Consider the following 18,444-nt stretch of genomic DNA (forward strand, 5'->3'; position numbering starts at 1 on the left):
ACGCGCCGCTTCGCGCGCTGATTGGCCACGACGAGCCTGGTCCCATTGACAACAAACAAGGGGGCGCGCGGCCTGGAGGCGGGGCCGCAGAGGGCGCGGGTTGGGGCGGGGGAATCCCGCCCCGCCCCTCCCGCGCGGCGCAAACATGGCGGCGGCTGGCACCGGCCGGTGAGGCGGTACCGAGAGGGGGCTGTTGGGTGTCATGGGCGGTGGCGGCGGCACCGCCCCCGCGTCTCCCTGAGCGGGACGGTAGGGGGGCCTCCGCGCCGAGCCGGGCGATGGACGAGAGTGGCGAGCTGGGAGGTCTGGAGACCATGGAGACGCTCACAGAGCTGGGCGACGAGCTGACCCTGGGGGACATCGACGGTGAGTGGTAGGTGGGTGGGTGGGAGTGCGGGGGCGCGCGGGGAGGAAGGGGTTACGGCAGCGCGCGGGTGCGCGTGCGCCCACCCCCCGCAGCCCTGGCTCGCGCGGGAAGCATCGGCACGCGCGGTCGGCCCGGCGGAACCCAACCCTTCGGAGTGCTGCGGGTTTGGGTCCCCGCCCGGCCGCTCGGTTCTGCGGTGCCGCGTGTCCGGAAGCGGAGCGGGGGTCGTGGGGCCGGGGGCGCGGAGCTGGGGGCCTCGCGAGCGCCCTGCGGGAGCAGCCCGAGGAGAGCGCGCGGCCGCCGCCTCCCTCGCGCGCCTACACGCGCCGCGCCAGGTCCCGCTCTCCCGTTGCCCGCAGCTCCGCGTCGCACCTGTCACTCCCCGCCCGGCCGCGGGGGCGGCTTTGGGATTACCGAAATAGGGTCCCCAGGCTCCGCGCTCTCCTCTCTGGCCCTCCGGGGGGTGACTTGGCGGCCGGGTCACTTGGCGCTCTGGGAAACTTTGGGCAGGGAGCTCCTGCGGAAGCAAGTTGCTGATGAAAGCGAGCGGTGGCGGCAGAGTATGGACGCTTCTCTCCGGGATGGAGACTCGGGCGCTCCTGCTGTCGCGCTGCAGAGGGAATTGAGCAGCAAGAATTTTGAGTTGTGGCCCTTCGGGGACAGGCTGGGGAGCGGGTAGCCTTTGTTCCGGCGACCTTAACAGCGGAGTGGAAGAGCTGGTAGGAGCCCAGGGATTCTCTCTTGCAATGCTCTCATTTTGTGACCATGGAAACCCAAAGTTTGGAGAAGGTCAGTTACTTGCCCAAGGTCTACCAGCTGGTTATAGAGCCCAGTTCCTGAGCCAGTGTCACTATAGCAGGCTTTCATCTGACACTTGGGAGTGAGGAGTCCAATGAATAGGTTAATAACCATAATAATAACTCTCAGTAGTTGGGCTCTTCTGATAGTCCCCAAATTCTTTATATTATTTCACTTATGCCTCCCTACAATCCCATGGTAGACAGAGGCCAGATGTTTACTTGTACAAGGTCACTAGCCTTAAATTGTCCAGAACCCATGGTCTTAAGCAGTAACTCAAGTGCATTGTGCTCATGAGTTTTATAAAGTCCTGTCATGTCCAGGATTTCACTACAGTCTTGCCCGCAGAAACGACAGCTACATCCCTGTTGTACAGATGAAGAAACTGAGGCGCAGAGAATTCTCTTCTAGGGGAAGAGATAAGTGACAGCAGTTAATTGAAAAGAATGTTTCCCATTTTGCTTCTGTAACATTTAACTCCTTGGCTTGTCCTTGCCTTCTGTTTCTGGTCATCCTGGCAGTGAGCTAAGACCCTTAATTGAAGCCCCAAGTCTTCCCACAGATTTTCCCCCGAAGTGCTCCTAAATACGGAGATGTGTTAACAAACGGAGGAGAGAGGTTCTTGAACTTAAGAAGCACAGCTAACATGTTTTGAGCATGTATGTGCCAGACACTGTGTTAAGCACTCATACACATGAATGTTCTCAATCCTTAACAACAGTTTCATCAGGTAGAGACATCTGTTTTACTATTCTCATCCCCTTTCATAGATCCTGAAACAGAGGCTCAAGGTGGTTCATTAACTTACCCAAGGTTACCCAGCCAGTAAGAAGTATGCCTAAGGCTGCCTACCAGCAAGCTCACCAGAAGACATTCATGTGCATTTTGCCTTCTCATTCCATAACCAGTTCCTGTTTCTCTTAGTTTGTAATGTGTTCACTTATCTAATGGTCAAGTATTAACCTTTTCCCCGTAGATTTCTGAGTAAAATGTACATTCTGGAAACTTAGTGCAGTGGTTCAGTGGCTTCACGGGTCCCCATACCAGATTTGGGAAAAAGTGACTCCCTGCCTTCAGTTGGTCAACAAGTATTCAAGTGCCAGCTGTGGTTTCTGAGCTGTAGGGAACATGAAAGATAGGAAAGAAGATTTTATGGCCTCATGGAGCCTAAGAGGAATAACAGTAAAACCGTAATGCTCAGTATAGAATAGCTTACAGTTGCGCAGAGCAATAAGTGAAAGTCAACATTGAGGGAGCCGGTCAAGGCTGGCATATCAGGAAGACCACTCCAAGGAGGTGGACTTTGACCGGGTTTTGGAGCACAAGAAGGGTTGGGCAGGCTGAAGGCCAGTGGTCTGCAGTTACAAATATTCCTGAATTCTTATGCATCCGTTCCCCCTCCAGAAGTTCAGCTCCATGAGTGCCAGGTCCTTCTGTTTCCTTCATGCTGTATTTCTAGCACTTAGAGTAAGTATTTGTGGACTACCTGAATGAATCTAGTGACCTTGGGCTGGGCAGGATTCTAAGTTGTACTAGACACAGCCTTTGGGGTTGGGTTAGATCAGGGGTAACCTGCCCCGTTGTTTCCAGAGCCAGTCAGGTAAGGAAGAAGAGACCATGAGAATGAATAAATATACTTTATGTGTGTGTTGGGGGGTGGTGTGCAGTTTGCATAGCTTGCAGCCTGGGGATTTCATGTCTGCCTCCTGGAAGACCAGTTGGGCAAGGTCCTTCCCTGGGCAACCTCATCTGTGCTGTAATCTATGAGTGCCCTTCAAACATGTGAGTCCATGGAGGCCACATCCATTCATTTATTCAGCACATGTCTTGAGTGGCTCCTAAGTACCCCTACGATGGACAGAGTGTTGAGGATAGCTTTGAACAAGACATTCACGTTCTCTTCCCTCTCAGTGAACTTAAATTCTTGAGGGAAGAAACACAAGAAGAACAAATCACTTAAATGAATAGCTCTGGCAGGACACGTGAAGAAAATAACACGGGTTCATGTTATACAGAATGACTAGGGCAGACTAATTCAGGTGAGGGAGGCCTCTTGGCAAAGGGATCTGCCATCTCTTTTTCAGGAGGTACCCAAGTCAGGATTTTTATGTGAAATGTCCACATTTTTAAATGGTGGCTCCAAGTGGTTGGTTGTTTTTTTTAAAGAAACATACTGTAGGCCCAACAAAGCATGATGTGTCAGTTGGTCTCCAGGGCCCCCGTTCCACCGCAGGATGATCTGCTGTCCCAGGCCTCCGGTCCTCTGATGATAGAGTATCTAGGGCACTTTCTTTTATGGTGGATAGCCGCGTCATGAGAAAGCGCCTCACGTGTTGTAATAAACCAGGTCTTCTGCAAAGGCAGAGAGGGGAGAGATTTTTCCACCGGGATCAGGAAAGGCACAATGACAGAGGTGTCCTTCCCGTAAGCCCCAAAAGGGTGGGTGGCAGAATCATGACCATCACATGGCTGCTTTAGAGATCGAGGATTACTAGTGAGTTCTTGGACCACGCGGTGTGTATAAGGCAACGGTAGAAGATAAGGTCTGAAAGGTGTGTTGGAGCCAAACTGGGGGGTCTTCATACCTGATGCACATGTTTTGTGGAATGTGGAGAGGGACCTGCTGAGGATTTTGAACTAGGGAAATAACGCATCAATCACAGGTTTTAAGAGAATTCAACTGTGGTGATGGGCAAGGAGGATTGGAGTCAGGGAGCCCAGTTTAGGAGGGAATTGCAGCTATTCGGGCGTGAGGTGATAATACTAAGGGGGTGATGGGGTTTGGATAGGAAGTGGCCATTGTGCAAGATGGTGGACATAACAGGCTGGGGCCTCAGTGAAGACCTTGCCCTGAAGGCAGAGTAGAGGTGGAATTCTACGATCCCATCAGGGCTTCGATCCTCCGGCATTGAGACAGTTCAGAAGGCAGCAGGAAGAGCTGGCTTGGGGAGATGATAAACATTTGTCTTAAATGTGCAGTGGTTGAGGTGCTGGTGGGCGGAGGTCATCCACTAGGAAATCAGGGCCAGTTACCCAGGAAGAGGTCAAAGCTGGGGATGGAGACTGAAGAGTAGTCACTGTGGAGTTGAGGCTAGAGGTGAGAGAAGATAGAACTGGGAAGTCAGGTCAGGTGAGGAAAGTGTGATAGAAAACTGAAGGAAGGTGAACTTTTCAAGGAGTGGTTAGTGGATGCCAGGGATCATGCTGCAGAGGACAGCAGGGATGACGAGGCCATGAAAGGAGTCATGGGATTTGGCAGTTGGGAGGTCGGCCTTTGACAGAGAGGTCAGCTGAAGGGGTCCAAGTCTAGATGAGCCAAAAAGAGGTCGGGAGTGAGTGGATGATGGCAAGTAGAGGCAGCTGTTTTCTTTGGAGAAGGGTCAAGAAACTTTTCAGTGAGCCATTTTACTTTTTGTCCTTGTGGATCGGTCTGTTCTGAACACCTCACAGAAATGGAATATGTGGCCTCCTTCCCTTAGCATGGCTTTAAGGTTCATCAGTGTTGCAGCAGAGTGTTCCCTTGTGTGGATACATCATGTTTCATTTGTCCATTCATCAGTTGACCAACATTTAGGCTGTTTCTCCTTTTGAACTGTTATAAATGAAGCTGCTGTGAACATTTGTGTGCAGGAGTCTGTCTGGACATAGCCTTTTGTTTCTCGTGTGTAGAGCCCCTACCTTTTTTTTTATTTAAAAAAATTTTTTTTTTGTTTTTAACATTTATTCACCTTTGAGAGACAGAGAGAGACAGAGCGTGAGCAGGGGAGGGACAGAGAGAGAGGGAGATACAGGATCAGAAGCAGGCTCCAGGCTCTGAGCTGTCAGCACAGAGCCCGGCGCGGGGCTTGAACCCATGAACGGGGAGACCATGACCTGAGCCAAAGTCGGACACTTAACCGACTGAGCCACCCTGGCGCCCCGATCCTCTACGTTTTTTGTTGCTGTTTGTATTTTTCCTAGACCCTGTAATAGTACCGGTTATTCACTTGCTTAACTTTCTGTGTTCTCTCAATGAATTCTGCCCTAGTTCTTGTGACAGCAACTCTCAATATGAAGTTAGCTCCTTTTACCCCCTTGTCGCTCCCTCTTTTTTGCCCCATCTGATGTTTGTCTAGCTCCGCTGTCCCGCACTTATCCTGGGATTACCTTAGTCATCACCCTGGGGAGTGATAATTGAAGCCACTGTTCCCTAGGTGGTATTTTCTCACTCCCTCATTTTGATGGAGCACATCCTCCAGCAGCTTCTTCAGAAAGAGTACATTAGAAGTAAATTTAGGGTGGGGGCGGGGGGCCTTGTCTGTCTTACAATATCTTTGTTCTGACCTCATGTCAATTTGGTAGTTGGGATGAGTTTGGAATCTTAGGTTGGACCTAATTTTATATCAGAAGTTTGATGGGGCTCCTAGGTGACTCGTCAGTTAAGCGTCTGTCTTCAGCTCGGTTCACGAGTGTGAGCCTCTCCTCTGGCTCTCTGCTGTCAGCTCAGAGCCTGGAGGCTGCTTCAGATTCTGTCTCCGTCTCTCTCTGCCCCTCCCCAGCTCGCACTTGGTCAGTCTCTCTCTCCCTCTCTCTCTCTCTCAAAAATAAAAACATTAAAAGAAATGAAAAAAGAAAAAGTTTCAAGACATCGCCCAATCGTCTTCTAGCTTCTGCTCATTGAGATCTGATACCAATTGATTCCCGAACCTTCATGTGCCAGCTGTTTTCTCCTCTGGAAGTTTGTAGGGTCTTTATCCTGGGTGTTCTGAATTCCATGGCAATACACACTGATGTGACTGAACTGTCGGTCGCTGTCTCTACTTCGTGGGCTCGGGTGGGGGTGGGGGTGGGGCTCACTGTGTCAGATACCCGCATTCACGCAGTCCTCCTGCTGGTAGCCCACGCGGTGCCCCAGCCTGCGGAACTTCCTTCCCGTCCTGGAGCCTTTGGGTGGCACTGCCTTGTCCTCGGCTGTCTTCTCCCTGCGGTCAGCTCCATCTTTGAAAGAGACCCCGACGCCAGCCGGCAGTGAAGGGGTACTCTTGCAGAGGTGTTGTGTGAGCCCCCGGCCAGGGTGTCCGCGTCTGGTGGGGAGTTTGGTGTGGCCAACCGGGTGAGCCAGGGGTGAGTGTTGGGAGGGTGTGGCCAACACCCCACTGGGAGGTGAGGAGAGGTGTGGAAACCAAACACGTTTCTCCGGTGAGTCATACTTGGGGAAACTGCTCAGTGAGGTAAAGCACAGATCTACTTTTCTACCCCTGTGTATAGCTTTTTCAAGACAAACTTTGTTTTGACACTTGAGTATACATCACTGTGGTTAATGTCTGGGTTGAAAGTACAGCTGTTGCTCACAGCTTATTTATTTTCTACCCGGTTTTAGCTCCTGATCTGCTCTCATCCAGTTCCATTTCCTGGGATATAAAGTTTTCCGGGGTCGCTCGCTCGAGCCACTGAACCAGTCTCCTTGGGTTTCTCCTCCCTCCCGGGTGTGTTTGGCTTTGCCCTTGACAAACACTCTCACTCACACCCTTCGGCCTAATGTTCACTGAACAGTCTTTTCTGTTGTTCTCCTACTCAGCTCATGTATTGGCATTTTTTAAAAATATATTTTTGTATTTGTCTCCACTGGATCTCTTCTGTCCTCCATTTCATAGTTGAAAAAGTTCTTAAAAAACTTTATTCAAAAAAGCGCGTTCTGATGATCAAATCGTCTGTCTGTATCTCCTGGATGCTGTCTGAGCTTGATTAACACGTGCACGAATTGTTACAACATTTTCACTGACAGGTTGCTAGATGTTGAAACAGTTGAGCTTTAATAGACGGATGATCCCGCCTAGCCCCCCACCCTTCACCCCCCACCCCCCTGCACTGGCAGGCCCTTGCGTATCCATGCCCCTGCAGGACAATAAATACCATTGTCCTGAACACGACGAGCAAGTCACTCTGGAGTCAGTTCATTGGTGTGTATTTCCCAAAGAGAGCTCCGCGACGCAAGGGGTGACGGCTCCTTCACCCTGCCAGCCGTAGCCCTTCTGATGTTTGAAACTCTCCAGTTGCTGTAAATTACTGTGATTACTGTGGTGATTGGGACTTAACCACTTGGAAAATATCTTTATTTTTTTGAAAAGGCAATACATTCGTGTGGCAAAATTAAAAAATGTGAGAAAGGACTGTGAAGAGTCGTGTCCCTGCCCTGCTCCCATTTGCTTAGCACCCACCAGCCCCGCCTCCTCGCAAGTAATTCATTCTTAAGTTTCTTTACCTTCTTCAAAACTTCCTTAATGCAAATATAAGCAGATAAGCATGGCTTTTAATATTTGCTCCCCTTTTTATCCCTACACAGGGAGCATGCTACAAGCTCTGTTCTGCACCTTGCCTTTGTTGTTTTTCTTTTTTTTTTTTCACTTAACTACGTATATCAGAGATCTTTCCAGTCTTCAGGGCTGCATGGTTTTCCATTGCACAGATGTACTGCTGTGCTTTCATTCATCCAGTCCTTTTCTGATGGACGTTTCAGGGTGCTTCCAGTCCTACTATTAAAGACAATGCTGTGGTGACTAGCTTTGTACACTCGTCATTTTCACACACGTGTGGGTGTAAGCGCGGGATAAAGGACCAGAAGCGGGATTGCTGGGTCGGAGTGGGGCTGGTGATGATCTCCATCACAGATGCCACAAGAGTCAAATGATGGGGAACATATAAAAGGAAGGGGCAGGAACTAACATTCTGTTCTGGCTCCACACGTTTGTGGTTTTGAGAGACCCCGTGAAACTGCTGTCCACAGAAGATGTGCCAGTATATGCCCGCCACGGTGTGTAGGAGAGCGCCTGTGCCCGTCAGCTTCCCGGCGGAGTCTAGACTCTGGTCCCTTTATTCCGCCTGACTTTGCCACACGGGTGCCAGCTTAGAGCTCACGCCATCCCTTCTCCCTCCCCCCATAATATACAGACCCCTCCGTCCTGGCCTCCCAGTGCCTCACTTTTCTGTATTCAGGACCACTGGACAGTGAGTAGCGACCAGCTTTCTGAACGATCCCTTCCTCTGCCTCAGATGTTCCCTTCGCTTGCCTGGTACACTCGTGGTTCAGACTGGCTGACACCTCTGCTTCTTCCATCTCGTTTGCTTGCTCTCTCTACTTTTCAAATTGCCCCTTAATGTACAGCAGTTCCTTATTTTTGGCTCTCTGCTTTGGGGGACTTGAAAACTGGTTTCTTGTTTTAGGTGGTTCCATTGGGACTTTCTTCTCTGCCTGCGCTCTCTTTTATGTAGTTTCTTGGCGGCAGCCCTTGCCGCCCCCGAAATTTCAGCGCGTCCTCTCTGAAAAAATTTTGGGGGCTTTCCATCACTATAAGTGGTGTTCTGGAAGTTGCTTCCTTTCACCGTAATTCTCTTACGGCTACTTTTCACCCAAATCGGCAGGCATTTTAGGAAGTACCCTTTGTTAAGAATAGTTGTCTTCATAATACCTTCCTTTGAACCTTAAGTCATTGGTGTTCCCTAGGAGAATGTGATTCATCTTTTTCTTTATTAGTTATTGACTGTCCCTGCAGTCGCCTCTATTTTTCCATCCGTCACCAGGTTTTGAAATCACTGTGTCTGCAGCACCAGCTGTGGGCCCAGCAGCGTCTAGTCAGACCTGCAGTTCGGACCTTTACCTAGGGCCTGTGTTGAGCTGGGCTTTGGATACCGTGCTGGCAGGGTAAGCGAGGACCCTGCCCTCACACAGTGTGTATGGCCCTTTACCTGTGTTGTCTTCTAAAACATTGTTGCCTTAAAAAAATTTTTTTATGTTTATTTTTGAGAGAGAGACACAGAGCGTGAGCAGGGGAGGGGCAGAGAGAGAGACACACACACAGAATCTGAAGCAGGCTCCAGGCTCTGAGCTGTCAGCACAGAGTCCCATGTGGGGCTTGAACTCACGAAGTGTGCGATCATGACCTGAGCCGAAGTCGGACACCCAACCGACCGAGCCACCCAAGCACCCCAAAATGTTGTTGCTTTTAATCCTGTCTCCTGATTCTGTGGAATGTACAGATGAGAAACCGAGGCCCAGATCACACAACTCGTAAGTGGCAGAAAGGTGACTTCAGTCCAGATGGGTCTAACTCCAAACCCCATGTACTTTCCTTGTGTCTTGTGCCAGCCACATCTCTGTCTGATGTGGCTTCCAAGTTGCAAACACAAGATGGTGTGTGGTGGGCTAAGGCCAGAGAGACCCGGGATCCTCTGCTCAGGTACACACTTGGTGACATGTGTTTACCAAGAGGGGTCTGCTCTGTGCTAGCGCTTCAAGTGACCTTCCCTGTGTCCTGCAGCACTTCTCGGAGCCTTCGTTTCTGCTGTATGGTGGGGACTGGGGACATCTATGTCACAGGTGCTCCAAGAATTAAGGGAGCCAAAGCACATAAAGGGAAGGAGGCAGGAACTGACATTCTCCTTTGACTCTATCTGAGAATGAATAAGGAAGTTCACTTTGCAAATTGACTTTTAGGACCAAAGGGCCTTTTTTTAGAATACGGTATTTTTTCCTTTCGTAAGGGCTTTTGGAGGTGTGGTGGGCGGGACACAAAGGACCAGTCACAGAGTGCAGGGTAAAGTGTTGCACGTCTGGACCACAGTATTCAAAGGTTAAACTTGGTTGACTTGATGGAATTTTTTAAAGAGTAGCTAGATCCCAGAGCCTGGGCCTCCAGGTAAAAGGCTCCCTGGGGAACCTCTGTTTAGAAACTAATCCTAAACCATTGACTGGTTTGGAAACTGGAAAAGCAGAGCTTTCTGAATTCCTTAGGCCTTTGGAATTGCTAATGAATACGTGTCTAAATGTCCCTTATAATCTGGCTGCTGCATCTGGCCTGTGAAACTGGTCTGTTGGGTTCAGAGTCTGGTTTGGACCAGTGATGAAATCCCGACTGCTGAACCAGATGCAGAGCTGCCTAAGCTGGCGTCTGCTCAGTTCAGGTCCTCTCTGTCCCACAGCAAAAGGGAAACCATGCTTCTTGCTAAGTGTGAAATTGATGGTGAAGCCTTATACTTCACAAAAGGCCATCTGATACATTTGTCTCTCTAACAGTGCTGTGAGGTAGATGCTTCCTTTTTCTTCCCATTTTGCAGATGAGACATTGAGACCGATAAAATAATTTGCCCAGGATTCCCCATGCTGATGGAGTCGGGAGTTGACTTTGGGCCTTCTAACATGGGATCCCAGATACTTTTCTGCCCCATGGGAATGAGGTGGGGTGTGTCCTGACTCAGGAAGGCTGTCTAGGAACCCCTTCTGGTCAGAAGTTATTTTGAAAAAATTTAATACGGTTTTTAAAACGTGTTCAAACCAGTTCAGCATGAGTGAGTATCTATTATATGCCCAGCACAGCATTAGACTCTTGGGGTACTGGAGGTGAGTGAAACAGTCCCGACTTTCAGGGAGCTGACATCTAAACAACCAGACAATACAAAGTGAAATGCAACAGAGGCCATAACAGAGAAGCAAACTCCAAGTAGTGTTTTGAGCACTAAGGAAGGGAATTGGCAGTATCTTCACAGGGACTTTGACATTTGAGCTGAGATGTGAGGGAAGAATGAACAGAACTTTACAAGGGAAAAGTGTCATGATGTTCTTTTTGACAGAGTTGGACCAGACTTGGGAGTAATTTGGCACGTTCTGGGAACGTGTGATTCACCGTGGGATCAAGGTTCCCAAACTGTAACGTGTCTAAGAACCCACCAGGGTGCACCTCCTGAGATCTGAGTGTGGGAAGTCTGGGATGGCACCCAGGAGGGACACCTAACTAGTGGAAAGGTGGATCAGAGGAATTTTCTTGTGGAGGTACCATATAAGCTGAGGTCTTCAGGCTAGATAAAGGGGCAGGAGAGAGGAGTCATATTCTAGGCCGAGGGAACAGCCCTTTGGAAAGGCATTTGGGTGTGTGGGTGATTTACAGACTACAATCTTGATAACTGTGTTTGTTATCTTTCTCAAACATGCTTTTGACCCGGTCCCTCCCTCTTGTGCTTCAGTGTGCTCTGTATCAGTCTGGAGGCTGGGTGGTGAGTCGCAGAAACTGCGTCTGGCTAGCCTGAACAGAAAAGGAGTTTATTGGAAGGACAGTGGTGCGCGGACTGACCGGAAAGCTGCAGAGCCCGACTTGGAAAATGGGCCCGAACCAAGGGAGGCTCCGGAGCTAAGGATAGCCTTAGGATAGCCTTAGGAGCTAAGGATAGCCCAGGGGCAACAGGGTTAGGACCCCACCGCTGCTGCTGTCCTGGGTCACTCCAGCAAGAGTCATGCTCCTGGTGCGGGTGTGCATGAATCAGGGCTGCCTGGTGGGAAGCCTCACCTGCCACCGGGACCACTCACAGGGGTTCTCCGAAAGGAAGAGCAGGGTGCTGATGGGAGGGTTGAGTTGAATGATGGACAAACAACGAAAGTGGCCAGTGTCCACTGCATTTTCTGTGCCTCTCCTTGCCTCCAAAATAAGATCCAATGCCTTATGGTGCCATTAAGGCCTTTTAGAACATGACTGTAAGCCGCTCCACTCCTCTACTCTGTTGCACGTTCTCTGCCCTTCAGCAGCTCGCAGGGCATTTCCTGGTGGTGTGGTGGTTTTTCTCAGCCTGTTCCCTCTGCCTGTCATGACCTTCCTTCTCTCTTAACTCCTAAAACTCTTCATCCACTGCCTGCCAGTGTGGATCAGTCCTTCCTCTACCCTCAGACAGCCTTTCCTTTCTTTTTTCTTTTTAAGTCTTTTTTATTCTTTAAGTAGGCTCCATGCCCAACGTGGGACCTGAACTCATGATCCCGAGACCAAGAGTCAGATGCTCCACCAACTGAGCCAGCCAGGCGCCCCCGCTGACGGCCCTCTCTTTGTGAGGCACTTGTCTGTTCTTACCCTTGTCACAGGGGAGGAGAGTTGGTTGGGTTTTCCCTTTGAGATGGGAAGGTGGGGAGGGAACCACACCCCTTTGGAATCCTTGCCCTGGGCTGGGACCCATGCTAGGTGCTCAGCATCCTCCAGCCCCCAGCAACATAGCACACGGTGTCTGTGGGTGCTGGGTGGGTGTTCATAGCACAACTTAGTCATCTGCTTTGTGAGTATTTGTTTTGTCCTTAGTCTCAGGGAGGGTAGTGAGTGGAAGGATGGGATGGCGGGTTGTTGGGGTCTTTCACCTTTGCCTGACTGGTTTTAGAACCAAACAAGGTTGAGATCCCCTGCTGTGGAGACTGTGCCCCCAGGAGAGTCGGGAGGGTGGTTCAGCTTGCACCTGACTTTGTTGACACTCGGTTGGTTATCTGGCACCATGAAGCGCGATGCCCTTGTCTTCTAGAACAGGACAATGCAGGATTGGTTCCTGGGAGTCTTGCTGTCCACATCTTGCTCACCTTTCAGTCTCTTGTTCCAGGAGAGTGAAAGAGCAGCGGTGCAGGGTGGGAGCAGGTGAAGACAGGAAATACAGGAAGACCTGAGATGACGCTCCTGCCCTTCCCAGGTGGGGGATGTGGGCTCTCATTCATGAGTGAGGCACCCAACGAGCATCTGCCTGATGCCAGGGTCTGTTTGGTGACATCCATTCAATAATGGAGCCAAAGCATCTGTACAGTGTGGTGCCTGAGACTTGACCTCAAATTACAGCTCCACTACCTGCCGACTGGGTGACGTAGGACAAGTTCCTTAACCTCTCTGTGTCTCATTTTCGTTGTCAGTGCAGTGGAAACGATAATGGTATCCGCCTCAAAGTGTCGTGAGATGAAATGAGGAAACTATGCAAAGCGCTTAACGCAATTGCTGACGCACAGTAAGAGCTTAGTAAATGTTAACAATTACTGTACTATTTTTATTATTGCTACTACTGATTGCCTCAAGATTTTTCTTATTCTCAGAGTCTAGTCCTGACCTCTTTCTAAGAGCAGACATTGCAAAGTCCTAAATGGAAAAAGAGGGACAGCCTTTCAAATGTGGGGTGCCAACAATCTGATGCCTCTAACTTGCCTAAGGATTGGGAGGCCTAGGTTCGCCCGGCTGGGACCCAGGGTGGGGCTTTTGCATGGGTGGTGCGGCTGGCTGGCTTACTGACTGCAGCATTGTGAGGCCTGGGCCGTGAGGCGGGGCATCCACGATGAAGGACTTCCGGAGAGGAAGCCCCAAGGTGTGGTTGTTGGGGCAACTTCTGGTGCAGGGTGCTTGTGAAAAGAGCACAGTCTTTGGAAGAGGAAGAGGACGAGGTTCCTACCTCACTGCCGCTCGCTTGCCCACCTGCCTAAGACTGTGTGCAAAATCACCCCCTTTTTGGACTTGGACTTGTTTCTTCCTGTGTAACCACCACCATCACTTTTCAAGAACTTATGTGTCAGGCACTGTTCTAAGTACTTTACACGTATGGACTCTTTTTTAAAATAGGACTTGAAACCACCACTTCACAGGGTAATTTGAAGATATATACCACAGTATGTGTGAAAGTGCCAGCCAGGTGTTAAAAGCAAAAACAACTGGGAGACAGTGCTAATGAGGTTCTCTTCCAGTAAAAAACAAAAACAAAAAACATATTTAAACTTTGTGTATAAATATATACTCACACACAAACAGGTAAATAGCAGTAAAAATCAACAACAACAAAGGCTTTTTAAGCAACATGCTATCTATACAGGTTCTTCTTGCATTGTGCACCTCTTTATCTTAACACTTGGTGCCTGGCCCTGGCAGATGTTTGCCCAGGGTTTCGCCATCAGAACATGTGCCTCTTTTGAAGCGTTTAGTTTTGTGTCTGGCGCATAGCAAACTCAGTTAATGTTTCTTGAATGCGTGTCTTAAAGGATGTGTCTTTACTGATTTAAAAAGACTGTTCTAGAAAGAGCATCTTGTCGAGGCGGAAAGTCTCATTTGGAGAATAATTTAATCATTTGGGTAGGAAGGTGTGCTCACAAACAAATAGCCAGGCAAAAATATCTCTCCCCTGTTCCCTCGGTGAGTCAGTTACATGCATGCTTACCCTGAGATTAACCTTCCATTAGCTTTGAACTTAATATTGGAAGTAATGAGATGGATTACATAAGCACCCCCCTCGACACCCCTTCCCCCAAATTCTCCTTACTTTATTGTCACTCCAGGTCTCTCTGCATCTTTCTCCCAAGTGGTGATGAGCATAACTGTAAAATCTAAGAAATGTTTGTTTTGTAGAGGAAAATAGCATAGAGGAGAAGTTCAGACGTAAATACAATCTCAGTTCAAATCTTGGTTCAGCCACTTTGTAGTTTGGGGGGGGGGGGCTTGGACAAGTTATTTAATTTATTTGAACCTTATTTTCCACACTTATTAATAATACTGGTCTCAGGGTTTATATAAAGTACTAAGTATCAGTGTGATAGCTGTTACTGTGTTGTCCACACAGAATCAATATGAAATGAATTTGATTTTAGTCATAACCACCTCTGTAATTTGTTTTTTTAATTTTTTTTTTTTAACGTTTATTTATTTTTGAGACAGAGAGAGACAGAGCATGAACGGGGGAGGGTCAGAGAGAGAGAGACACAGAATCTGAAACAGGCTCCAGGCTCTGAGCTGTCAGCAAAGAGCCCGACGCGGGGCTCAGACTCACGGACCGCGAGATCATGACCTGAGCCGAAGTCGGCCGCTTAACCGACTGAGCCACCCAGGCGCCCCTGTAATTTTAAATAAAATGTAAATGTGATTTCCAGTTAGAAAATAAGTTTATTAGTTTTGTTTCAGAGTTATTTTTGCTTTTAAACATCAATAGCATGACCACTGACTTTTTTTCAGGGGTTAAACTAGAATCTAACCTGGAGATGACACCCTTTAGTGTTTGTTGTGTTAAAAAAAAAACAGTAACAACAATAACAACAAAAACAGGTGTCTGGTTGGCTCAGTTGGTTAAGCGTCCAACTCTTGATTTTGGTTCAGGTCATGATCTCATGGTTGTGGGATCAAGCCCAATGTTGGGCTCTGTGCTGGGTGAGGAGACTGCTTGGAATTCTCTCTCTCTCTCTCTCTCTCTCTCTCTCTCTCTCTCTCCACCCCACCCCCCCGTGTCTCTCCCCTCACCCTGTCCTCCCTCTGCCCCTTGTTCACTCGTTCTCTCTCTCTCAAAAAAAAATTATTATTGTTTAAAAATTTTAAAAACAACACTGAAAGAATCAAATACATTTTTATGTTCTAGATGTATGGACAGGAGTATATATGGACAGGCAAATAAATGTAAAATGTGTATATATCAGAGTTTGGATTATTCCCATACTTACAAGAAAATTAGCCTCAGGGAGATTTTTTTCCAAAGGCAGCACAGCAGTTACATTCACAGATTCATGGTTCGGTTTTGCTAACAGATAGCCAGGTCTTCTTCAGCCAGTACTCTTTGAACTTCTACTTGGGAATCCCTTTTCGGTTTGGCCTTCCGGTTAGTTCTTGGTTTAGCTTTTTTTTGATATTCTGCTTTTCTCCCTTAATATGATTCTTTGCCACGCTTCCTTCACACAGTCTCCAGGAGGTGGCCTGTTTCCCAATGTGGACCATCTTTTAGAACCTCATATATAAGCAGACCTTTTCTTTAATCAGTTTTCAGAAGATTCTCTTCATCAGTTGATGAAGTTATCCAAGTTTCTGTTTCAGCTATGCGGATATCCTCTCAAGTCGGAATTCAGCCCTGAGTTTGTGCTCAGAATGATACTTAATGCGTTCACAACGTTAGGGGGTTCTGGGGAAGCCAGCAGCCCCCTTGTACAAACCAGCATGAGCAGCCGCTGAGCCAGAGGGATTTCTCTTCCCAGAACATTGTTGGATGACTCACCGTTCCTTCTTTAATAAAGAGAAGGACCAAGTTCATCACCGTGAGCTATAGAATAACCTGTCATGATTTGATCCTGACTCCTGCCCAGCCCGGTGCCCTGGCAGTTGTCCATTCTCTTCAGCAGCCCACTGTGCCAGCTCTGTGCCTCCAAGCCTTGGTTTCTGAAATTCCCTGGGCCTAGAATTCCCTTTGTGTGCCCAGCAGCCTTCGGTCCAGTTCCCACAAGAGGCCGTTCCACCTGCACCTTCCCTGTGTCCTCCTTGCTGTGATGGTGAATTTTGTATCATCTCTCGAGGCCAGCACGCAGTGGGTGCTCCACGCGTTTTAATCCCTTCACATTTACATACCCACTTCACCAAAAGTAGAAGCTTTGCAGAAATAGCAGATTTGTCCAGATTTCCCAGGATAACCCGAATTTCAGAAATATCTTGTCCCATTGTGAGGTGACATGTCCCTTCCAGTTTGGGTTCGGAAAGCGTAAATGCCATTTTTACAGATCGCATGAAAGTTGCTTTGGGGAGCATTTCAGTGAATTGATGCCAGTGTTTTTAACTGCCAGAATGGTTAGTACTTGGAGGAGTTTAGGGGAGTGGAAGATTTTGTCCACGTGCTTGTGAAGCATAATCTATAAGAAAAGCATTAAAAAATATACGTTCCTGTATGTAATGTGGCAAGATAAAATTTTTTGAATATTAAAAACCTACTCTTCGCTAACATATCAGCACATATCAGAGATTTGTTAACATTATTAATGAGAAAACCATCAGGATGACAAAGCTGGATCAAAAGAGAATGTAAGAAACTGATATTTACATAGTTTTTACAAAAAAGGATGCAGGAATAAGATTGCAAGTTTAGATGCAGAACTGGTTAACGTCCTACAGGGCAATACAAACAAAGTTTATCTTTTTTACCAGAGAGAAATCATTCGCAATCTAACAATTTTCTACAAGTGAACATCTAACTTTACCTAATCTGTGATAAATAGCAGGTCAAAACAAGTTTGTTTTGGGGTGCCTGGGTGGCTCAGTCGGTTGAGCGACTGACTTCGGCTCAGGTCATGATCTCACGGTTTGAGAGTTCGAGCCCCGCATCGGGCTCTGTGTTGACGGCTCAGAGCCTGGACCCTGCTTCTGATTCTGTGTCTCCCTCTCTCTCTGCCCCTCCCCCTCATGCTCTGTCTCTCTCTGTCTCAGAAATAAATAAATATTAAATAAAAAAAAACGAGTTTGTTTCCACAGAGCATCGGATGACCTTTAGTAGGCACGGTAAGTACTATTACCTGTACTATGACTTTAAAGGGACACAGTATGATATGTGTGTATATATACATACATATATATATATATATATATGTATGTATGTATATATATATCTCCATACACACACACTGCTTTGTTTTCAAGTTTTGGATAATTTTTCTTAAATCATAATTGGGTTCAAGAACTCAAAGATGGCTGGGTCTGAGGTAGAGAAGAGTCCTTGTTGAAAGTCATTTAAGTGGTTTTGAAATGGAATTGTGGAATTCAGAAAGGAAGAGGGTGGTAAGGAGCAGAAAAGGTGTGCTATGGCAGTCACATTCAGGAAAGATCTCCTCCCCAACTCCCCTCCCCTCACAAAGGCATGTACGGATAAAAGGAGGGGGTATTTTTCCCCCAGGTGGATGATGAGCAAAGGTGAGTGGGAAGTGAAATTCCTAGGAGTAGGAGGGAGCAATTGGCAGGAAGTTTTGAAACTTGTGTTTAAGAGATTTGATTTGATTTGAAAGACTGTTGGACCAACAAGATACTCACAGAAGACACTTGTCACTGGGTAGGAGGCTGTGGTTGAAATCAAGGCAGAGTATGGAAGTGAAGCAAAGAGGTAACTGTGATACCATGAAAAGAGGCTTGCCGGGAGTTCATAGTAAACTTAGGGCAGAGGGAAGAAGAAGAAGAAAGAACAGTTGAAGGGGGTGCTGAAGATCACTCTCCTGGTTGAAACTGAGAGCTGGCTCAGGTCTCCTGCTGTGTTGGACCAGAGAGTTCAGGACTGGCCAGCTGGGACTTTTTGAGGCTGCCCCTAACATCCAGCTGGGCAGATAGGAAGAGAGAGATATAGGGAGAGGAGACCAGAAGACCATTTGAGAATGACTTTGGCTTCCCTTTGTGCTTTCTTTTTCTCTTAATTTTCAGATGTTTTATTTTATTATGTAATATTTGATATATGCAGTGACACATTTCTGTGTTATGAAACACAGGCATTTGAGAACCCCCACCTCCCTGCCCAATTTTCTTTTGTGGTTTCTTTGCCAGTAAAAAGAGTTTACTCATCCCTCGCTTAAAATATAGGATGCCTGAGTCACTAGTTTGCCATCCTGTGTCATTCAGCCCTCCTCCAGACTCCCTGTCCCCCAGGAAGGTGACCCAGAATCCCCTTGAAGTGCATGATGCTGTCCCTGTGCTCTGAGTGTTTTAGCAAATGTGCCCCCTGGTGTTTGAAGTGATTTTAGGCACCCGGTTGCCTGT

At 48.0% G+C, this 18,444-nt stretch overlaps 1 protein-coding gene across 2 annotated transcripts in view; it reads left to right on the forward strand.

The window, feature by feature from the left end:
- Positions 1-88: 88 nt before the first annotated feature.
- Positions 89-18,444, forward strand: part of SREBF2 (sterol regulatory element binding transcription factor 2) — a 58,002-nt gene continuing 39,646 nt past the window's right edge. The window contains exon 1 of one of the 2 annotated variants that reach the window (XM_060656211.2): positions 89-366. In XM_060656211.2, the coding sequence (XP_060512194.1) occupies positions 279-366 (88 nt within the window). In that variant the 5' untranslated portion in view covers positions 89-278. Of the gene's footprint in view, positions 367-837; positions 1,087-18,444 lie in introns of those variants that run through there. The other variant, XM_078449395.2, reaches the window with a different exon arrangement.

Source organism: Panthera onca, chromosome B4 (genome assembly GCF_046562875.1).
Source record: "Panthera onca isolate mPanOnc1 chromosome B4, mPanOnc1 haplotype 2, whole genome shotgun sequence".
Taxonomy (NCBI): domain Eukaryota; kingdom Metazoa; phylum Chordata; class Mammalia; order Carnivora; family Felidae; genus Panthera; species Panthera onca.